This window comes from Mobula hypostoma, chromosome 21 (genome assembly GCF_963921235.1).
Source record: "Mobula hypostoma chromosome 21, sMobHyp1.1, whole genome shotgun sequence".
Classification (NCBI taxonomy): domain Eukaryota; kingdom Metazoa; phylum Chordata; class Chondrichthyes; order Myliobatiformes; family Myliobatidae; genus Mobula; species Mobula hypostoma.
The window spans coordinates 43721772-43746473 of NC_086117.1; the positions used below are offsets into that span (position 1 = coordinate 43721772).

A 24702-nucleotide genomic window follows, 5' to 3' on the forward strand; every position below is an offset into this window, starting at 1 on the left:
TTAAACTGTTCACAGGAGTCCTTCAGACATTGTAATCCCCAGATACCTACTATGGCATCTGGTTATGTGTAACATCATTCTGAAATACCTTAATTGCTGCTGGTGTACTTTAGTTTTGCAATAATTTTATCAAAAGGGACATCTCATCACACTCAATAGTGATAACAAGTTTGCTAACATTACGCAAGTGTCAATGCCCACTTCTTATAAAATGGCTGCCTTCTGCTCACAGATACTTTATTCTGCAAGATTGTCACTGATAGCATCTATAATATTTTTAGCTTTGAAAAGTATGTACAAGTGCCACATAAATGCTATGTGCCTCTTGCACAGTCCCCCAGGCTTTCCAACATATCCCACTTGTGCTGTTTCTGCCTCCTGTGTTGATCTTCCATTTTATTTTTCTGTGTGCCAATCATGTTCTAGCTCTAAGGAACACCTTTTGATTTACCATGCTTTTACAACTTTGCAAATGCAACGTGTCATACTTTCTAAAACCTACAACTTTCGTACATCCCAGCTATGTCACCATGTGGTTTATTTTGGGCCCCTATGAACCGGTCTCCAGATCTGAGGACCACTTGTCATTCATGCACTTACTCAGACATAAACCCAACCTTTACTTAGGAAGTCAGTTTTCTGAAATGAGAGAAACAGTGTCACAGGGTTGAAAAACACTGCCTCAACCACTTTTGAGCAAGGGATCTCCAAAAATTTATAACTATCTGAAAGAAAATAATTCACCTAATCTCTGAAGTATTAAACAGTGACAAACAAGAGATGCTGGAAATCCAAGCAACACACACAAAGTGCTGGAGGAACTCAGCAGGCCAGGCAGCATCTATAGAAAAGAAAGCAACACACATCAAAGTTGCTGGTGAACGCAGCAGGCCAGGCAACTTCTCTAGGAAGAGGTACAGTCGACATTTCGGGCCGAGACCCTTCATCAGGACGTCCCGCAGAAGGGTCTCAGACTAAACATCAACTGTACCCTTTTCCGTAGATGCTGCCTGGCCTGCTGAGTTCCTCCAGCATCTCTTGTGTGTTGATTAAACAGTGACACTTAGTTCTACATTCACCCATTAAAGAAATGTCTTCTCCACATCGCCATTGTCGAGAATTCTCAACTTACTAACCCAGCTGATTTGAGGATAATTAAAAACTTTCTGTGATTCATACCCTAGTGCCTTGGCTATTGTCAGAAATATTCATAAGAGACCTACTCTTTTACCACCATAGGAGTGTTTGGACACTAATAGCACACTTCAACACTGCCATGCCACTCTATTGTTCTTTTACTTTAACTATTCAAGCATACCTGCAAATATTAATTTTTAACTATTTAAAATCTGTCAGCAGGACAGAGCACTTTTTCCCTTCGGGTTACTTGTGATTGTTCCTTCAGCCAATCTGATATTTCTTTTATCTCCTAGTCTTTATCTCATCTGAGAGCCTCATAACCAGAAACATTAAGCTAGCCCTCCTGCCTTTCTTTAGGACATATTTTGGCAGCAGTTAAAATATCACTCTTCATTTGGTACATCAGTGCCTTCAGCTCAACTGCATTATTTATCAGAAAATGAAGATCAGAAACATTCTAGATGCTGGAAATCTGAAATGAAATAAAAAAAAACATAATCATGAATTAATACCCATTAGCTGTTTGGTGTACGTGCACAATTTAGCACAGCCAGATTATGTTTCTGTCCATTTCCTAACCTTAATTTTCTTTGCATTCCTCACCAATATTCTGCCTTTCTTTTCCAGTTCTGCTTGTCTCCTTTCCTAATCTTTACTCAGCTTTTGATTGCCCCTGTCCCTACAAATCCTCTCCAAACACCCTAGAAAATGTGGGAAACAAAAAATTACAGAAGCTGTTAATCTATTTATCAGTCTAATAGAAGATTGACCTCAAATTATTTCCAACACACTGTTATAATAGCACTAGCAAAGCTGCCCATAGGAACATTGGTCCCAGCCCTCTGGAGGTTCATCTTGTCTGTATTGCAGGTCCCAGCTCCCCCAGAACTGGTCCCAATGCCCCAGGAACCTCAAGCTCCTCTTCCTGTATTATCTCCCCAGACATACACTCATCTTAAATTATACTCCTGCTTCTATACTGACTGAAGTGTGGCATTGGGAATAATATGAAGATTATTATATTATATTATTATATGCTGGCGTGTGGCCAAGTGGTTAAGTGATCTGAAGGTCGCTAGTTCGAGCCTCAGTTGAGGCTGCATGTTGTTTCCTTGAGCAAGGCACTTAACCACACATTGCTCTGCGACGACACTGGTGCCAAGCTGTATCGGCCCTAGTGGCCTTCCCTTGGACGACATCGATGGCGTGGAGAGAGGAGACTTGCAGCATGGGCAACTGCCAGTCTTCCATACAACCTTGCCCAGGCCTGCACCCTGTAAACCTTCCAAGGCGCAAATCCATGGTCTCACAAGACTAATGGATGCCTATTATTATTATTATATTTGGGCTCCTGCTTCTTAATCCTTTTCCTAACTCCTTAAAATCTGCCTGCAGAATTTTACCCTTTTTACTTATGTTCTTAGGCCGGCTGGTGGCATAGTGGCATCAGTGCTGGACTTTGGAGCGAAGGCTCCCAAGTTCGAACCCAGCCGGCTCCCCAGGCACGCTTTCCATCTATGCTGGGTTGAGCGTCGAGCTAGCAACTCGACCTTGTAAAAAATAAATTGCCTGCTACAGAAACATCAACAGCAAAAAGTTGATGGCCTATGCTCTCTCATGAGTTCAAAAGACAATTTCCTTTTTTTTAACTTATGTTCTTAGAGCTGAAATGGACATAATCTGTTCACCCTTCCCACTCCTCCAAAATGTTCTTGGCCACTCAATGATATCCTTGACCTTAGCATCAGAGAGGCAACTTATCCTGGAAGTATGTTTTGTATTCCAGCAAACTTTGTTAAGTTGTACAATTAAAGTGACAACACTGGTAGAACCCAACAGTGTGGAAGAATTTCAGGTGTACTCCATCCACATAAAGTAACACATCTAACCTGGCCAATCACACAAAGGAAAATATTGTGCTTATTGGAGGTCAATCATCTCAATCTCTGGACTGTTGCAAGAACTTATTGTGCAGTATCCGAGGCCCAAAATCTTCAACTGCTCCATCAGTGGCCTCCCTTCCATTGGTTTATGAATGTGATACATACTGATAATTGCTGAAAATTCAGGTCCATTTACAACTCAAGAGAAAATGAAGCAACCATGGCCACATGCAGTAAGATCTGGATCATATTCAGGGATGGGCTGTTGAGGGTCTCAACGACTTGAAACAAGGACAAGTAGTGGAAAAGCTTTGGAGCATCAGGGTAGCCATATAAATACAGTGGGCCCACTTGGTTTCTGGTCATATTGATCAGGAGGACATTGCTGGTGAAGGACTGGGCAATAGTAATGCCATTGAATATCAGGCATGGATATTTAGACTCTCACTTGTTAGAGAAGGTCACTGCCTGATATTTTTGTAACATGAATTTGTAACATGATTTTGTAACATGGGGGAGATTCAAACAAGAGGACATGAGTTGAGAGTTAAAGGGCAAAAGTTTAGGGGTAATATGAGGGGGAACTTCTTTACTCAGACAGTGTGGAATGAGCTTCCAGGAGAAGTGGTTGAGTCAGGTTCGATGTTGTCGTTTAAAGTTAAATTGGATAGATATATGGACAGGAAAGGAATGGAGGGTTATGGGCTGAGTGCAGGTCGGTGGGACTAGGTGAGAGTAAGAGTTTGGCATGGACTGGAAGGGCCGAGATGGCCTGTTTCTGTGCTGTAATTGTTATATGGTTATATGTTATATAAATGTTACTTGCCACTTATCAGCCCCTGGCTCAATGTTGTCTTGGTCTTGCTGCTTGTTTCATTTGCTGAAGAGTTCTGAATGGAACAAATACTGAGCCATCTACAATAAACATTCCAATTCTGAATTTATTCAGGGAAGGCCACCAATGAAGCAGCTGAAACTTGTGTCTATGACAAATTCTGAAGAACTTACATGGTAATGCCTTAAACCATAAGACTAAGACATTGGAGCAGAATTAGACCATTCAGCATTTGGCCTATGCTCTGTCATTTCATCATGGCTGATTTATTATACCTCTCAACCCCACTCTCCTTCCTTCCCCCTGCACCCCTTGACATCCTTACTAATCAAGAACCTATCCGCTTTAAACATTCCCAATGATTTGGCCTTCACAGCCGTCCGTGACAGTGAATTCTACAAGTTCACCACTGTCTGGCTAAAGAAACTCCTCCTTATCTCTGTTCTAAGGGATGTGCTTGTATTCTGAGGCTATGCCTAGTAGTCTTAGACTCCCCCTCTATAGGAAACATCTTCTTCACGCCCACTTTGTCTAGGCCTTTCAATATTCGATAGGTTTCAATGAGAACTCCCCTCCCCCAATATTCTTCTAAATTTCAGTGAGTATAGGCCCAGAGTCATCAAATGTTATAGGCTAACCTTTTCAATTCCAAGATCATTAGTAATGAATGACTTTCAGCAATCACAACCAACTTCTTTTTTGCACAGAATTACTCCAGATATGGAGTGCTTTCTCCTTATTATCCATGGATTTCAGTTCAAGCTACTCCTGATTCGACAGTTGATCAAATACTGCCTTAATATCAAGGTCAGTAATTCTCAGCTCCTTCTCCCTTAATCTGGTTAATGGTCCTTCACCACTTTTGGCTAGATGTGGCTGGGCAGGGCCAGAGAGCTTTAAACTGATCTATCAGTTATGGAATTGTTTAACTCTATCTATTGCGTATTAATTATGTTGGTTGCAATGCATGTAAGTGATAAGGGCATGCTCCAAGGCCATCAACAACTAAGAGGGTAAGAGGAATCTGATTTAAAGGGGAGAGAAGTTACAAAACACATTTATCTGGAACTCCTCGGATGCCTGACCTAGATCAGGTCAAAGCAGACCTCATCCTCAATTAAGATTTGATTCAGTGTCAAGGCCTGCCCCTTTCTGTGCCAGATGTTTGTCACAGAATTTCACAAGTGACCTTTAATGAATGGTGTATGGCACTAAACATTATTGTACGTACTGAGCAACCTCTATGTGCTAATGTGTTATACACACAAAAATACCTGCTACAATTATGGGCAGAACAGAGGTGCAGAGTTCCAGATTCAAACCTGACCTTGTGTGCTGTCTGCGTGGAATTTGAAAATTCTTCCTGCGATCCCGTGGGTTTCCTCCAGGTGCTCTGGTTTCCTCACACATGCCAATGTGATGTGCGTTTGAAGGCAAGTTGGCCACTGTAAATTACCACTATTAGAGTGATAGAATCTAGACTAGGGGTTCCCAACTTGAGGTCCACAAATCCTTTGCTTAATGGTGTTGGTCCATGCCATGAAAATGCTGGGAACCCCTGATCTGAAGGGATTTGATGGGGATTCAAGATTCAAGATTGTTTATTGGTATACTTTAGGACACAAGTGTAAAAGAAAAGGATTGTTACTCCAGACATGATGCAGCATAAACAAGTACAATAAGCATAAAGAACACAATAATATACATACATAAGATTAGCTTATTTTATGTACATAAAGTGATGCTAAGTACAGGAGTGGTTGTACATATGGTGACTCTGACAGGAAACGATAGAGTAGTGGTGGCGGGGAGTGTGGTGGGATGGGTTAGTGGGTGGATGAGTTGATCAGTCTGACAGCTTGAGGGAAGTAACTGTTGTGGTCCTGGTGTGGATGTTCCTGATGGAAATGCAGCAGATGATCCATGAGCAGGGTGGGTGCACTTCCCTAGACCGTTTTCCATCTGCTCCTTTTTTGCCCGTTGTCTCAATCTGTATAGGTCCTTCTCCAAATTCGCTGCTTATTCAACACTACCTACCCCTCCACCTATCGCTGTACCATTGGCAAACCTGGCCACTAAGCCATCAACTTCATCATCCAGATCATTAGTATATAGTGTGAAAAATAGCAAACCCAACACCAACCGCTGCAGAACACCACAAGTCACTGGCGGAATAGAAGACAAGGTCCCCTTTATTGCACTCTCTGCCTTCTGCCAATCAGTCGATCTTCCTTCCATGCTAGTACCTTTTCTTTAGTACTTACGGACTCCTGTCTTGCTTAGCATCCTTGTGTGCAGTACCTTGTCAAAGACCTTTTGAAAAAACCAAGTAAACAACATCCACATACTCTATCCTGCTTGTTATTTCCTCAAAGAATTCCAACAGATTTGTCGGTGTTGGACCTGACTGTTTAATTTTAATTAACATTTTCTTTGCAGCTTGGCAATCAGCTGTCTGCTTGTATTTTAAGCAGTCCATATATATATATATATGCAACACACATAAAAAGTGCTGGTGAACGCAGCAGGCCAGGCAGCATCTCTAGGAAGAGGTACAGTCGACGTTTCGGGCCGAGACCCTTCGTCAAGACTAACTGAAGGAAGAGTGAGTAAGAGATTTGAAAGTGGGAGGGGGAGGGGGAAGGGGGGATCCAAAATGATAGGAGAAGACAGGAGGGGGAGTGATGGAGCCAAGAGCTGGAAAGTTGATTGGAAAAGGGATACGAGGCTGGAGAAGGGAGAGGGTCATGGGACGGGAGGCCTAGGGAGAAAGAAAGGTGGGGGGGGGAAGCACAGAGGATGGGAAAGGAGTATAGTGAGAGGGACAGAGGGAGAAAAAGAGAGAAAAAAAGGGAAAAGAGAAAAAATAATCAATAAATAAATAAATAAATAAGTGATGGGGTACAAAGGGGAGGTGGGGCATTAACGGAAGTTAAAGAAGTCAGTTTTGATGTCATCAGGTTGGAGGCTACCCAGATGGAATATAAGGTGTTGTTCCTCCAACGCGAGTGTGGCTTCATCTTGACAGTAGAGGAGGCCGTGGATAGACATACCAGAATGGGAATGGGACGTGGAATTAATATGTGTGGCCACACATTTGTCAAGATGAAGCCACACTCAGGTTGGAGGAACAACACCTTATATTCCGTCTGGGTAGCCTCCAACCTGATGGCATGAACATTGACTTCTCTAACTTCTGTTAATGCCCTACCGCCCCTTTGTACCCCATCCCTTATGTATGTATGTATGTATGTATGTATGTATGTATGTATTTATTTATTTATTATTTTCTTTTCCCGTTTTTTTTCTCCCTCTGTCCCTCTCTCTATAACTCCTTGCCCATCCTCTGGGCTCCCCCCCCACTTCCTTCTCCCTAGACCTCCCGTCCCATGATCCTCTCCCTTCTCCAGCCTCATATCCCTTTTGCCAATCAACTTTCCAGCTCTTAGCTCCATCCCTCCCAATCCTGTCTTCTCCTATCACTTAGGATCTTCCCACCCACCTCTCAAATCTCTTACTATCTCTTCTTTCAGTTAGTCCTGACGAAGGGTCTTGTCCCGAAACGTCGACTGTACCTCTTCCTATAGATGCTGCCTGGCCTGCTGCGTTCACCAGCATTTTTTATGTGCGTTGCTTGAATTTCCAGCATCTGCAGATTTCTTCGTGTTTATATATATCAGTTCCACATGCCTCTAGTGGCTATATAAAATATAATCCTGTAAGCTTTGTACCACTAAGTAAATAAGTGTTTTTCTCATTGGTTAACCTTTTAATTCAGGATTGAATAAGTATATTCTAATTGGTTGTCTCTTATCTATGGAATTTTCTTACCTTTTGAGTTATAAAAGTAGTTATTTTATGCTAAGCGCCTTCTTTAGATCCTCTCTTCTTCAAGTAGCAAGACCACCTGTTATCTTTATTCTTTCAACTCGTATAAAATGATCATGAAGCAACAAGTTTTGTGCCTTGTTCCTGACTTCTAAAACAATTTTGGTTTTAAACACCAGAAACCAGTATCAGGCAAGATCTCCGTTAAAGAAACCATGCTGACTTCTGTTTATTTTATCATGTAACCCAAAATGTCTTCCTTAGTAATGAACACTAAAATCTTACCAACCACTGAGGTTAGATTAATCTGCCTATAATTTCCTTTCCTTTGCCTCCCTCCCTTCTTAAAGAGTGGTAATACAAGTTGTTGTTATATATCTTCCAACAGGAACCCCACAAAATACTGCTATACACTATCTTCCAACCAAGAAAGAACAAATCTTTAGCAAATCAACAGCTCACTTTCTAAAGCTTAGCAACTTTTGCATCCAAGTTGCCACTGCCTTTTAATTTTACCAAAAAGTCTATTAAGCGGCACTTTCTCAAAAATGTTTGAGCTTGTATCACTATATTGAAAATCAGTGTGTTTAATTACATTATTAAAGTCCTCCATCACCACTAAGACAAATGGGACTTGAACAATTATTATAATAAGCCAGTTATTTTACCTCAAATCGTTCTCTAAAAGCTCCCTACTATTGACATTAAGCAGGATCATCTTTCATTTCTTTTTAAGCAGGCATGTAATATTTCAAATCTACCATATGGGCATGTGGCCAAGTGGTTAAGGCATTGGACTAGCGACCTGAAGGTCGTGAGTTCGAGCCCCAACCAAGGCAACGTTTTGTGTCCTTGAGCAAGGCACTTAATCATACATTGCTCTGCAACAACACTCTTCCCTTGGACAACATTGGTGTTTTGGAGAAGGGAGACTTATAGCATGGGCAACTGCTGGTCTTTCATACAACCTTGCCCAGGCCTGCACCCTGGAGAGTGAGGACTTTCCAGGCGTAGATCCATGGTCTTGCAAGACTAACGGATGCCTTTACTTACCATTTCATTGGCCCTACCTCTATATCCAGGAAAAATTGTGAAATCGTGGCCAAAGCTCCCAAGATTTCCACACTAGGCAACTTTCGATGCATCCCCTTTGGACCCAGGAAATTTCCTACTTTAAGGATTACCAACCTTTCAAGTTTAAGGATTACCAACCTTTCAAGTACCTTTTCTAGATCTATTTCTACCTTGTACAATTTGACAAATGCCTCTTACTTTATGCAACATTAGCAACACCTTTAATAGAAAGTAATGAAAAGTGCTCATTTAGTTGGATAGCTATGCCCTCTGCCTCTACAAGAAGATTTTCCAATTGGTAAATCCTTCACCTGATTATCTTTCTCCAATTCCATTCAATGCTGACAACAAATTCATTATCAAATATGGCTTTTTGCTCTTTTATTCTCTATTTTATATTGCCTCTGTATTTTCAATATTCAGCCTAGTTTCTGCTGCATTACACTTGTAATGATCTTCCTATTTCTGTCTCATCTCCAAATCTATCTTCATCTTGAGACCTCTATCTTTCGATTTCCTCTTTCCTCATCATTGTAGTTTGAATTAACTGTGCACCAAATTCATTTTTCTTAATCTATTTAGTCATTTGGAAGCATTTAGGATTCTTTTGAAATGACATAATTTATTTAATATCTTATCAAATATCTTTTGAAAATTCATATAATGCCTCAAATGATTGCCCACCTGTTTAGCTATATAATTAAGTAACTATAAAATTTGGGAAACATGATATTCCTTTCAGAAAAACCCTTTCTAATCATTATTATAAAACTTAAATGCCTTGTTTCTATGTTCTTAAGGGTAGATTACAGCATTTTTTCAACCAATGACAGGATGACTAGCCCAGTTTTATATTTTTTCTCTTCATTTTTATGTAGTAGTGTTATATTCACTACCTTCCAATTTGCTGGGTCTCTCATAACATCTAATAAGTTGTTGAGAGATAGTTACTAATGCATTTGCCATCTCTGTAGCTATTTCTTTCATAATTACGGGATGTGTGAAAATGGAATTTGCGTTATTTAATGGGCTTCAGTTGCTTGTATTTTCCATTTTATTTTAGCAATATCAATTTTCTTCATTTCACTAGTACTATCAGACCTTTGCTTTACCTTCTTTAGTGTACCATTTATTATGTTCCATTTCCATATTGTCTTATGACATGGAAAGTAGCATTTGGCCTGTCAAATCCGTGCTGACTATCAGAACAAATCTATCTTAATAACTTTTCCCCTGATTTGCCTGTAACTTATTCTTTCGCATATTCCCACTAACTCTCTCCTGATCCTCCTAATACCCACCTACATAACAAGGGATAATTTACAGTAACCTTCCATTAAATTTGACTTGGAATTGGGTATTGTCACATGTACTGACATACAGTGAAAGGCCTGTCTTAAATGCTGTTCATGCAGATCAAAGTAGAGCACCCAGGGGAAATCTACGTAGTCACAAGAATGTGTAAACTCTACACAGACAGACAGCATCAGTCAGGAACAAATGTGGGCCACTGGAGCTGAGAGATTGCAGAATCAGCTGGTATGCAACAATACTGCCCTCTGCTGTAAAGTGTGGTATAAAATATTTAATATTTGTTTTTTCTTTGTGCCCCATAATAATTCAAAGTTCAAAGTAAATTTATTATCAAAGTACATATTTACATCACCATACACTACCCTGAAATTCATTTTTGCAGGCATTCACAGTAGAACATAGAAATTAAGCAGAATCGATGAAAACCATACATAGACTGACAAACAACCAATGTGCAAAATAAGACAAACTGTGCAATGCAAAAAAAAGTAAAAATATAAATAGCTAGATAGATAAATTAATTTTGTTACTCTTCTCATTTTTCCAAAGCTGTGGAAGCTCTTGTGTTCTTACTAATGTATTCTGATAACAAACTATCTCCCAATTTACCAATTGTTTTGGTTAATCATTGTCAGTTCCTGTAACTCTCCCTATTCTCTACTCTGACCTTTGGCAACACTATAAGTTCCTTTTATTAATCTAAATTTATCTTAACCACTGTGGAATTTTTAGCAATATCTACAAACGTATATTCTATTTTTTTAAATTTAAGTTTACACCTTCATACTTGATTTTGTCTTTGTTCAAGATTCTGACTGAATTGCCTCTAATTACAGGGAAAATCGATCAGATAATAATTACTTTTCTCTAAAGAACTATTTGCACTATCAGTACAGAACATCTAATGGTTGCTTGAAACATTGAAGCCAGAAATTTCTCTTTCCTGTATCATTTCTGCTTGTTAACCAACTTTACCTTACCGTTCCTAAATTTATCAGATATAGCACATTGAGTCAGCCCTTAAAGCTCCTGAAATTCCCTCCAAATGATTTATTTCCCTACAGAATACAGAGTTTTTCTCCCTGTTGTTTTTACCCTTCTTAAAACATCTGCTCCCTCTACCCGACAGTTTAGATCTTGGTGTCAGCGAAACAACATCTTTAAATTTCTCAGAGATTTCATTTCAGAGAACCTGCACATAAGATCAATTATGAAGAAAGCACAGCAGCGTGTCTACTTTTGTTTGTGAAGATTTGGCATGACATCTACAACTTTGACAAACTTCTATAGATGTGTGGTGGAGAATCTATTGGTTCGCTGCATCAGGGCAGGGTATGGAAACGCCAATGCTCTTGAACAGAAAGTCCTACAAAAAGTAGTAGGTGATGGACTCTTCATGGGTGAAGCCCAATCCCACCATTGAGCACAACTACATGGAGCGCTATCGCAGGAAAGCAACATCCATCATCAGGGACACCCACCACCCAGGTCATGCTCTCTTCTTGCTGCTGTTATCAAGAAGGTGGTACAGGAGCCTCAGGACTCACGCCACCAAATTCAAGGACAGTTATTACCCCTCAACCATCTGGTTCTTGAACCAATGGGGATAACTTCACTCAATTTTACTTGCCCCATCACTGAACTGTTCCCACAACCTGTGGACTCACTTTCAAGTTCTCTCATGTTCACAAGATCACAAGACAAAGGAGCAGAATTAGGCCCTTCGGCCCATCGAGTCTGCTCCACCATTCCACCATGAGCTAAACTATTCTCCCATCTAGTTCCAATTTCCGGCTTTTTCCCCATATCCCTTGATACCCTGACTAAATAGATACCTATCAATCTCTTCCTTAAACACCCTCAATGATCCGGCCTCCACAGCTGTATGTGGCAATGAATTCCATAAATCCACGACCCTCTGGCTAAAATGTTCTCGGTATTTATTGCTTATTTATTTATTATTATGTTTTTTTTAAATTTGAATAATATGTTGTCTTTTGCACACTGTTATTTTGTTCTGCTGGGTGCAATCTTTCATAGATTCTATTGTGGTTCTTGGATTTATGAGTATTTCTGCAAGAAAATGAATCTCAGGGTAGTATATGGTGACATTTGCATACTTTGATAATAAATTTACTTTGAACTTTGAACTAATGTGGGAATTGTATCAATGAGTGCCTGTCACCCTGTTCTAAAGTACTCTGTAATCACCATATTTCTGCACTGTGCTTATCTGTACAGTCATTGTTCCACAGTACTATCAACATACTTAAGACTGCACTCTGCTCAAACTGCTGTCAGCTTTAGCACCCATAATTATTATCAGAGTACTGCAGTTTTGGGGGATTTCTGTGCTAGGTGTCTCTTTGTATCCTGCTATCTACATTAAATAATGTTCATTTGAACTCTTCTATGTGACCAGAATCAAGATGTCTCCAGCTTCCCATATGATTTGCTCCATTTCTTATTGCTTCTTAAACTCAGAAACCTGAGTCTGAGATTAAGTAACTCAAGGCATTTCCTACGTATCCTTTAGGATTCATTGTTTCTATTATGGTTCTTGGACTTACTGAGTATGCCTGCAAGAAAACAAATCTCAGGGTTGCTTATGTACTTTGATAATAAATTTACTTTGAACTTTGAAATAATGTGCTTCAGTTTCCCAGGAAAACTGAAGGATCCTGAATGATTATAGTCAGCTGCTCACTTAATGCTTAAAATCTTATTTGGCATATGCTTTAATTTTAGTATCCCAAAATCTCTTATTTTTCTATTTATGTACATATACTTTTTTTGTTTAATTCAGTATTGATCGTTTAAATATTCCATCTTCTTACTCTATTTTAATGCTTGTTTTATACATCCAAATAACTTTGATTGTGTTCATGTTTATTGCTGCCCCTTGGTTTCAAGTGCACTGCCTACCCTTCCATCTTCGCTTTGAATTCCCATTCCCACTAAATTTCCATCGCTATTCTATTTAGCAGATACTCACTGTATTGTGTGCATTACTTCCATGTGATTCCTCAGCTACAAAATCACAGAATAATCCAGCTGGGTGGTGGCCATTCAGTTCATTGTATGTCAGCTCAGCGCAGGAGCAAATTTGCGAGTCCCATTCTTCACCCATATACTTTCACATTTTTCCTTTCAGATATTTATATAGGTTCCTAATTTGTGTATGCCCTTCATAATCCCCTCTCCAACAATATCATAACTTTCAGAGATATTTTATTATAGAATCTCCTGATTACAATTTCAAATAATCCCATCTGCTCCAACATTTCAACAGCCCCACCTTGCTCAAACCCACCTGGATGAGATTCTTGTCTGGTATAATCAAAATGGTGCCGCCTTGTTGCAAATCATCCAGCAACTCATTCACAGGTCCAAACAGCAGCAGGTACATCTGCTTCCAGAGTTCAGTCTCTTCCTCATCCTCTGGCAGTCTGCAGGTTGCCCCAGGATTCTTACGTGATGAATGGGAAATCCACAGCCTCTGCAGCAAAAGGACATCAGAGTATGAGATGAGTGAGATTTAATCATCATTAGATGCAGGCATCAGCTCTGAATTTAAAACTATTCACATTCCATAGTCTAATTTACGAATGCATTACTTTTATTCAAGTTCCTCCTTATCTGGGTGGCACAGGCTTAGTTAGTACAGCTGTTGTCTCACAGCTCCAAAAGCCGGGGTCCAGTCCCGACCACCGGTGCTGTCTGTGTGGAGTTTGCATGCCCTCTCTGTTCCCCTGGGTTCACTGAGTTTCCTCCCAAATCCCAAAGAAATGTAGGTTGGTGGGCTGATTGGTCACTGCAAATTGATCCTGGTGTGGAGTTGAGAATTGGGAGGGTAGGGGGGAGTTGAGGGGAATGTGGGGGAGAGTAAAATGGGATTGGTGCAGAGGTGGTTGGCATATCCTGGTTCCATGCTAAATGACCACATATCTCTAATTTCAACAGGTGTACATTCATCATTATCTCCCAATGTCCCAATGTGTTGAGGTGGAATGGGATTTGTATAGGATCACCCAGAATAGACATCCAATTTAAACACTACACAAAATTTATCTTGAGATTTCACTTTCAAACTACTAGAAAAAGACGCCTGATAAAAGCTAAACTATTTCTTGGGAAAATGCAGAGTCGTAGAGGAGAGATTCATAATGCAATTTATGATTTTGTAAATACAATTCTGTTTTTTTAAGTGACTATCTATAGTGCCCATGCTAGGCTTCGTTCAGCAAATACAGGCCTATGCATTTTGGATCAATTGGAAATAAAAATCTTGAGTGCTCGTACTTCTCTCAAGCCCAAGGAAATTCTGGTCAGCCCTAACAACATAGCTCATTAGCACACTTAGTAACTAATTATGCTAGTGACCATTGGACACTTCATTATACTAACTTGCAATACAATTTTCATACTCCTCTGGAACACTTCAAACTATTTTGGGTTAACGAGAACTCTACTGCTTTAACTTCAGTACTCACCTGCCAGCAAGAGAGAGTATAACTACTTTACCTCGATATTCATTTGTGTTATCGTTATTTTCACCATCAACTTCCACATTACGGCTGCAAGAACAACTCTGAGGTTGATAATTGACGTACATTTTAACTCCCCACAGCTACCACTAGTTGAGAAGTCTGGATCCAGTCATACCTTCCACTTGCCTGAATGAGAACAGCTGTAATGACATCAACAAGCTCAATATTGACTAGACAAAGCAGTCCACTTTATAGCCAATCCATCCATCATCATTTCAAGTAACCTGCTCCCTCTCTCTCTCTCTCTCCTTCTGGTCTACCCAGATCCCCATACACAAGCCCTCACCCCTAGCCCCATACTAACCAATCTGTTTTTCTTCCTCCAGCCATCTACCTGCCAATCATCCACATATCCCTCCCAATCAGTCCTCTCCCTCACTGTTCCATCTACTCACCATTATTTGGATTCATGCTGCAGCTTCTTTCCTCACCAGATTCCACCATCTGCCTCCACCTTTCTCCTCCCAGTATTTGCCACTAGTTCCACCTTTCCTTCCTCCTCACCTGAATCCATGTTGAGGTCTTACGCTAACCGTTTCCCTCACCCCTTTATAACAGCCCCCTCCCCTCTACATTCAGTCCAGATGAAGCATCTCAACACAAAACGTCAATTGTCCATTTCCTCCTGTAGATACTGCTGAGTTCCTCCAACAGTTTGTTTTTCACTCCAGATTCCAGCATTTGCAGTGTCTTGTGTTACCGTCAGCTTAAAGATCCACTTCCTTTTTCAGCATGTCTTGCACCATCAGCAAAATGTATGGCCACAACTCACTAAGTATTCCCCAGATATTTCAGCTGTATCATCCAGATCAACAAAGTTAATAAAGTGTAGAGACATAACCTGCAAGCTCACTTCCAAATAACACACCTTCGTGAACCTGAAGTACATCCCTATCATCACTTGTTCCAAAACCACAGCAGCAGCTCTACAAGGTGGTGTATCAATCCCGAATGTTGTCAAGTGCAATCAGGCAATGCTTGCCTTGGCCTGTGTCATCCCGTATCAGGATTGAATAAAGTCCATTTGTGCACAATAAAGTTCCACAAACAGCAGTGAGATAATGAGACAACTACCTGTTTCAGTGAAGTCACATAAGGAACAAGCACCAATGAAGATGCAGGGGAACTCCCCATTTTACTTTGAAATAGTGTCATTGGATATTTTATAGATGCCTGAAAGGTCAGGCATGGTCTTGGCTCAATATGTTATCTATAAGACTGCACTAACCTCCAAGAGGACAACAAAATTGTTGTAGGGTTTGGAGGCTTGTGTGCCTCAATGACCTGGAGAGCTATGTTGGCTGAAGTCAGGGCATTGTGCTTTGGCTCGTGATAGGGTCATCCATGCCAAACAGGTCAAAAGGTAGAGGACAAACTAAGAGTGGCCGACTGGTCCTCCAGATCCTGAGGTTCAGCTTTTACTAGTCAGGTTCAACCCTGACTAGTTAAAAAATTGTTATGGAAACAGCAATGAAGGATCCTTCTATATCTGTGTGTGATGGTATGGACAGACAGAGATGGAGGACCTTCACTGCTGGCCTAAAAGCCAGCAACGTAACAGGCGGTTACAAGGCCGCACTAAGATTCAGACAGAAAATTGTCATGATACACTCAAATGTCTTCCTAAATTGTATACACAAGTCCCTGGAAGGACACTGAACTATAGCTTTCTGATATAGGGTTGACAGTGATAGCCAATAAAGGACAAGAAACACATATCCAGTTGGCCACAGTGCACACTCCAATGCAAGATTACCTTGCTTTGTTTGTCAATAGTATTTTGCTTCAGCCTTTTTGGGATATTCCTGGCTTCAGTCTCATAAAGCAGTGACTTGTTCTTCAGTAGGTGTAGGAACTGGCAGATCTGCTCATGGACAGCTTCTGACACAGCGCTGTTGGTAGCATGAAAATAAACTAGTCCTTCCTTTGCCTTCAGCATCCAGACAAAGAGGCCTGTTTCCACCAATGAGTAGCACAACACAGATCCAGAGATGGCATCCAGGATGCTGTAAAGTTCCTCCAGGCTTGGGATGGCTGATAACAATGTCTGATCCATCACACCATTCCCTGCTGAGTGTTCCTCTTTCATGAATGTATACATTAGAAATCTGTGTCTCCTCCCGGCCTCTGCATACTGTAGTGCCCTTAAATGGTCACCCATTTTTTCAAGGATTGCCTGGATCCCATCATAACTCTCCAGAAGAACATCAGTGATTTCTTCAGGTAGCACATTTCCTTCCACTCTGTATTTCCTACTAAGCCAATGGTAATGCGTTATCACATCCTTAAAGGCTTCATATCCTTTCTTCAGTTCCCTTTCTGAGTAGGAAAACTGACAGCGACATGCAATTTTGAATTTACATTTGTAGATCTGCTCATCTTCATGAATCTCCTCTGCAGCCTCCAGTGCCTGCTCATAGAAGTACAAGGCATGCTGACAAAGACCTGTCCCTTCGTAAACCTCCGCTAAACCTAGTGCAGTCCGACACTTCAGTTTGGGCTCATCTCCCATCCTGTTGTGATCCCATGCTTGTTCATACCAACTTGTTGCCTCCTCAAAACTCTCCATCATCCTCTTTACGTTGCCAAGTCTAATTAGTGCTGCTAATTGAAGTTGTCGGTCTCCGACAGCTCTGGACAAATTGAGGCCCTGGAGAGCATTACTCATGGCAAGATCATAATTTCCAAGTGCTGCATGAATTGAACCCATTGCTCCATGGGCCTCAGCTGCAGCTATGCTGTTGCCCAGTACCTTGCTTAAATCACAATACTGCTGGTAATTGTTCACAGACTCATTGTAAAGCCCCAGCTTCTCTTGTAGTTTGGCAACCTGCAAGACAAACACAGTGAATTATCACACTGACACTCCCACCTACCTCCAATCTAATTTGAAAACCAATAGCAATGGAAAAATTGGAAAGATTTTTTGCATCATCAAAAACCTAACTCGAGAATGGCTTGCAGTCCCACAAAACCTCCTCTATATCCTTATTGTGTACCCAAGATTTGAGAGTAACAGTTAGCAGTTCTAGTTTTTTATTGTAGTAAAATGTCCAAAGCATTTCACTAAAATGTTGGCAAGTACATTTTGACGCCAATCCACTTAAGCAGAAATTAAGATAAAACTCCAGAGAGGAACAGATTGTAAGGAGGAAAGAAAGGAAAAAATGTGAAGAGGCAATAACTTAAGGGGAATAGACCATTTTTGACTGAAGTGTAGACAGTGTAGCACTTGGATGTGCAGGAGGCTAGAACTGGAGGGGCAAAGACTTGAGGGTTTTGTGGGCTGGAGATATTAATGAAATAAGAAACATCATTGTAAAGGAACACACATAAAAGTTGCTGGTGAACGCAGCAGGCCAGGCAGCATCTCTAGAAGAGGTACAGTCGAAGTTTCGGGCCGAGACCCTTCGTCAGAACTAACTGAAAGAAAAGCTAGTAAGATATTTGAAAGTGAGAGGGGGAGGAGGAGATCCGAAATGATAGGAGAAGACAGGAGGGGGAGGAATGGAGCCAAGAGCTGGACAGTTGATTGGCAAAAGGGATATGAGAAGATCATGGGACAGGAGGCCTAGGGAGAAAGAAAAGGGGCAGCGGGGAGAAAAGCCCAGAGGATGGGCAAGGGGTATAGTGGCGGGACAGAGGGAGAAAAAGGAGAGAGAGAAAAAGAACGTGTGTATAGAAATAAATAACGGATGGGGTACGAGGGGGAGGTGGGGCATTAGCGGAAGTTTGAGAAGTCAATGTTCATGCCATCAGGTTGGGGGCTACCCAAATGGAATATAAGGTTTTGTTCCTCCAACCTGAGTGTGGCTTCATCTTTATAGTAGAGGAGGCCGTGGATGGACATATCAGAATGGGAATGGGACATGGAATTAAAATGTGTGGCCACTGGGAGATCCTGCTTTCTCTGGCGGACAGAGCGTAGATGTTCAGCGAAACGATCTCCCAGTCTGCGTCAGGTCTCGCCGATATATAGAAGGCCACATTGGGAGCACCGGACGCAGTATATCACCCCAGCCGACTCACAGGTGAAGTGTACTTCCTCCCTCACCACCATTCAGGGCCCCAGACAGTCCTTCCAGGTGAGGCGACACTTCATCTGTGAGTTGGCTGGGGTGATATACTGCGTCCGGTGCTCCCGATGTGGCCTTCTATATATTGGCGAGACCCGATGCAGACTGGGAGATCGTTTCGCTGAACATCTACGGTCTGTCCGCCAGAGAAAGCAGGATCTCCCAGTGGCCACACAATTTAATTCTATGTCCCATTCCCATTCTGATATGTCTATCCACGGCCTCCTCTACTGTAAAGATGAAGCCACACTCAGGTTGGAGGAATAACACCTTATATTCCGTCTGGGTAGCCTCCAATCTGATGGCATGAACATCGACTTCTCTAACTTCCGCTAATGCCCCACCTCCCCCTCGTACCCCATCTGTTACTTATTTTTATACACACATTCTTTCTCTCTCTCTCTCCTTTTTCTCCCTCTGTCCCTCTGAATATACCCCTTGCCCATCCTCTGGGTACCCCCCCCACTTTGTCTTTCTTCCCGGACCTCCTGTCTCATGATCCTCTCGTATCCCTTTTGCCTATCACCTGTCCAGCTCTTGGCTCCATCCCTCCCCCTCCTGTCTTCTCCTATCTTCTCCTATCATTTTGGATCTCCCCTTCCACCTCCCTCTCCCACTTTCAAATCTCTTACTAGCTCTTCCTTCAGTTAGTCCTGACGAAGGGTCTCGGCCTGAAACATCGACTGCACCTCTTCCTAGAGATGCTGCCTGGCCTGCTGCATTCACCAGTAACTTTGATGTGTGTTGCTTGAATTTTCAGCATCTGCAGAATTCCTCGTATTACCCACAGGATATTGTTTGTTCCCTGCTTTTAAAAGCATTTACATTGGTTTAACATTTAACCCTTCTTTAGCAATTCCTGTTAACTATTTTGAGCTCCACCATGTAACCTTCTGCAGGAAACTCCTGTGACTGAAGTTGATTGTATTCCCACAGCAGGAATTTCAACCACTTGTGGCTCAACGACACACGAACGAGGGTGGGCCTGTATATCTTGCAGTGTTTAGATTATTCTCAGTCCTCAACAATGAGTGTGGGTAGTGGGTAGTGGCTCCATATGTCACTACTACAGGGTGTGATGACCCTTCCTTACACGAGTCCCGGGCTCAGCTGGCTCCGGCTGACAGTACCCGGTTTGGGCCCCTATCCAGGGTTACAAATCCCACCGCCTTGTGAGTATCTTTGGGAGAAGAGAGGGCTAAGGAGTAAACCCTACATAAATCCGGAGTGGAGCCCCTAAGGCGGTTGGATGATGTATCACGTCACCTCCCGGCAGCTCCTGCAGCCAAACTGATGCCAAATGTACTGCTTCGCATTCCTTTGGATCACATCTGCGAGGCCGAGAGGGGGATCTTGATGTCTGGGCAGCCCAGGATCTTCATATTCATCGCCCAGGTCGGCGCCCCAGAGGGTTTATTCCGGTGCTGCTATTAAGCAGCAAAACCAAACTGAGTCCTAAACTGGGCGCATCCACTGTCTACTTAGACAGATGGAGCCATTACATTACAACAATGAGTAAATATTTTCCATTAAAAATCTACCCACCTGATAATAAGCATGTGTAATAGCCTGTCTGCAGTCACTAGGTGGTCCCCCTAGTAAGTGTTCCAGGTACTTCTTCGCAAATATCAGTGCTTTCTGGTATTGATGAATAACGCAATAGGCTTCGGTCAGGTTCAAGTAGACAGCCTTTTTGCTCTCTGAATTCCAGAACTCTCTGCAGCTCGGAAACAACAGGGCAAGTCAGCATCACACTGATTTATTGCAATGACATAACTCATTAGGAAAAAAACCGTAGACTCAAGAGTAACTAAGGTTGATGTGGTAGCCAAGCATTACAACTGAATATCAAGAGCATCTTACCATTGGATAACTTCAGTATTCCACAATTACATAAGTCATTTAATTCATAAAAGAATGAGTACAGCTTGGCTCAGTTTGTTGTATGCTCATTTTGAGTCGGGTGGGGGGGGGTGCAAAGCTCCTCAGCCCCTCTCCAGATCCTGAGCTCACAAAGCATGGCTGACATATTAGTGTACTTCTGGGAGGGGGGCAAGTCTTAGAAGCAAGGAGGTTTTCACAGTGCACCAGAGAAATTTGGTCTCTGGAACAAAAATATCCAACCCTATGTAACACTTCCACCATCTGTAAAAGTGACTGACATGGGAACTTAGGAACAGGTGTAGACCATTTAGCTTCTCTTTTTTTTTTGGCGTGTGCGTGTGTGTGCATCTGCGTGCGTGAGTGTGCGATGTTGGCGGTACGATGTCTTTTCTCATGCCTTTACAAGGCACGTAGCGAGAGAGAAAGACTGTGGCGCGCCACTCCTCCCACAGACATTTCGCAGTTTTTTTTCCCTTTATTTTACGAGGTCAAGTTGCGATCTCGACACTCAACCCGGCATGGATGGAAAGCGTACTCGGGAGTGGACCCCACTGGATTCGAACCCGGGAACCTTCGTTCCGGGGTCCGGCGCTGATGTCATTGCGCTGCCAGCCAGCCGACCATTTAGCTTCTCATAGAGGCACATAGCACAGAAAAAGGCCTTAGGCCTACTGTGCTAACCGCCAACCACCTAATTACACTAAGTAATCTGCAGATGCTGTGATCAAAGCAACACTTTCAGTACGCTGGATGAACTCAGCAGGTCGGGCAGCATCAGTTAGAAATGATGAGTCGACGTTTCGGGCCGGAACCCTTCGTCAGGACTGAAGAATGAAAGATGGGGAAGGATTTGAAGAATGCTTGTAGCTTCAGTTGAAAGACAGTAATTTGAAAGACAAAGGGGTGGGGGAGGGGAAGCATTGATGTCATAGCCCTGGAAACAATGGGTAGCAGAAGGAGGTGGAACCATGAGGGAGCTGGGGGAGGGGGTAGAGTGAAATAGGGATAGAGAAAGGGAGGGGGAGGAAATTACCCAAAGCTGGAGAATTCTATGTTCATACCAAGGGGCTGGAGACTACCTAGACGGTATATGAGGTGTTGCTCCTCCAATCTGAGTTTAGCCTCATCATGGCAGTAGAGGAGGCCATGTATGGACATATCTGAATGGGAATGGGAAGCAGAGTTGAAGTGGGTAGCTACCGGGAGATCCTGTCTGTTGTGGCAGACGGAGTGGAGGTGCTCGACGAAGCGGTCCCCCAGTCTGTGTCGGGTTTCACCGATGTAGAGGAGGCCGCACCGGGAGCACTGGATGCAATAGGTGACCCCAACAGTGAAGTGTTGTCTCACCTGGAAGGACTGTTTGGGGTCCTGAATTGTTGAAAGAGATGAGGTGTAGGGACAGGTGCAGCACTTACGCTTACAGGGATAAGTGCCGGGTGGGAGATCCGTGGGGATGGACGTGTGGATAAGGGAGTCACGGAGGGACTGATCCCTGCAGAAAGTGGCGAGGGGTGGAGAGGGAAAGATATGCTTAGTGGTGGGGTCCTGTTGAAGGTGGCGGAAGTTGCGGAGGATAATGTTCTGGATCCGGAGGCTGGTGGGGTGGTAGGTAAGGACAAGGGGAACTCTGTCCCTGTTGTGGTTGCGGGAGGATGGGGTGAGGGCGGAAACTGAAAGTGTCACCTAATTACACTAATTTATTATGAACTAGATATTAATGTTATTAACTGTAACTACATATTATTATATTATGATCTATTGATGCAGTTAATAATATTAAATATATGAATCCCATTTCTATTCCTGCCACACTCTCATCAATTCCCCCAGATACTTTGACTCATCTGAACATCAGGCACACTTTACAGTAGTCCTATTAGTCTACCAACCTACGTGTCTTTGGGATATGGGAGGAAACCAGAGTAGCCAGAGGAAACCCACTCAATTATAGGGTGAAGGTGCAACACCACACAGACAGTAGCCAAGGACAGGATTGAACTTGGTTCTCTGGGGCTGTAAGGCAGTGGATTTGCCAACTACACCACTGTGGTACTCTTGATTCTGTTCTGTCGTTCAATACGCTCTGAGCTAACCAGGGATCAGATGTCATACACCTACCTTCCTAAATTCCCCCAACCTGCAGAAGGTTGTAATCTCAGTCAGCTTCAACTTGGGCATTAGCCTTCCCAGCATCCAGGACAGCTTCAAGGAGCGATGCCTCAAAAAGGCAGTATCCATCACGAAGGATCCCCATTATCCAGGACATGCCCTCTTTTCATTGCTACCATCAGGGAGGAGGCACACACTCAACAATTAAAGAATAGTTTCTGCCACTCTGCCATTCGATTTCGGAATGGACATTGAATCCATGAGCACTAACTCACTTTTTTGCACGACCTACTTAATTACTGTAATTCGCAATCTTTATTACTATGTATTGCAAAGTACAGCTGCTGCGTAACAAATTTCATGACATATGCCAGTGATACTAAACCTGATTATGATCCTGAACCTTCAGTTAACAAAATTCCTACAGAATTTTTTAGAAATTCAACACAGAAGTAGATTCAACTGACAGTTTGAAGAAACAAAGAGCAATATTCAGGCTGATCACACTTGTAAACTCCTGGTCAATAGCTTGTACAAGGGGTGATTGATAAGTTCATGGCCTAAGGTAGAAGGAGTCAATTTTAGAAAACCTAGCATATTTAGTTTTTGCTACATTTACACACTTAGTCCAGCGGTCGTGGAGCGTACGGATCTCTTCTTTGTAGAAGTCAGTGTCTTGGACCTCCAGAAGTGGTCCACAGCAGGGGTGATTGATAAGTCGTGACCTAAGGTAGAAGGAGATGAGGAGAAACTTCAAACTTAGTTGAACTGCACGTGCGTGTAACAAGAGCTGTATAACTCACCTCCTTCTACCTTAGGCCACAAACTTATCAATCACCCCTGCTGTGGACCACTTCTACAAAGAAGGGATCCGTATGCTCCACGACCGCTGGACTAAGTGTGTAAATGTAGGAAGGGACTATATTGAAAAATAAATGAGCTAGGTTTTCTAAAATTGACTCCTTCTACCTTAGGCCACGGACCTATCAATCACCCCTCGTATGTTGCAGCACGTAAAAAGCTCATTAAAACACTTCTCATACCTGAAGAGAGTTTCAATCCCCATAAGTTGTCTTCCAAATTACACCAATCTTTATGTGAAATAATTTTTAGTTTTACTTTCATTTAATCCTTACAGCTTTTAACTTAAATCCAGGTCATATTACGATCGAAGAACGTGTTTGTAGACCGGATATTGAACTTTTTACTGTTGGAGTTCGGCCACATTCCACCGAGATACAACACAAGGCGGCACGGGAGGTCGTTCCTGCCTGTGGCCATCAAACTTGCAGCTCCTCCTGTGGAGGGTCAGACACCCTGAGCTAATAGACTGGTCCTGGACTTATTTTCCATCTGGCATAGTTTGTATTTTGTTGTTTGATTGTTTGTGGTTTTTGTATTGCTATATTTATGCTCTATTCTTGGTTGGTGCGGCTGTAATGAAACCCAATTTCCTTCGGGATCAATAAAGTATATCTATCTATCTATCTATCTAAATTCATGCTCTCATTGATAGACCAGTGTCAAGAGGGGGAAATGGATCCTTACATTTTGGAAAGGGTTAGGTACAGTACCATGGACGTTACATGTTATTGTGAAGTGAAAAGCAAAAGCTAAAGATAGTGAAGCAAATGGCAGGAATACGAAGGGCATGAGCTTCACCTAGACAAACAATCATGTCAGTCAAAACAAGGACACACAATGCAATGAGAGTAAGAGTGGACATTGCAAGCAAGCCAAGGTTGCAGTCTGTTAAAGGAAGCATGCTGCAGTTGGGGCAAGGACACACAATGGAGTTAAAGGAAAGACTTTCGTACAAATGGAAAGACAAAGGAAAGACATTGGTGTTAAAGATTGAATGCAGTGAAGATAAAAATGTACAGTACAAGTTGAGTACACCTTGTCAGAAATGCTTGGGGATGGAAGTGTTTTGCATTTCAGATTTTGGAATATATAATGAGATAGCTTGAGATCACCATCATTTCTGACACTGATTTTAGCAATCTTTG

At 42.2% G+C, this 24702-nt stretch overlaps 1 protein-coding gene across 1 annotated transcript in view; it reads right to left on the minus strand.

The window, feature by feature from the left end:
• Positions 1 to 24702, minus strand: part of LOC134360093 (tetratricopeptide repeat protein 28-like) — a 76220-nt gene that overhangs the window by 16827 nt on the left and 34691 nt on the right. The window contains exons 7-9 of the mRNA XM_063074173.1: positions 20246 to 20417; positions 16381 to 17454; positions 13388 to 13573 (exon numbers count right to left, since the gene is read on the minus strand). Of these exons, the coding sequence (XP_062930243.1) occupies positions 13388 to 13573; positions 16381 to 17454; positions 20246 to 20417 (1432 nt within the window). The remainder of the gene's footprint in view (positions 1 to 13387; positions 13574 to 16380; positions 17455 to 20245; positions 20418 to 24702) is intronic.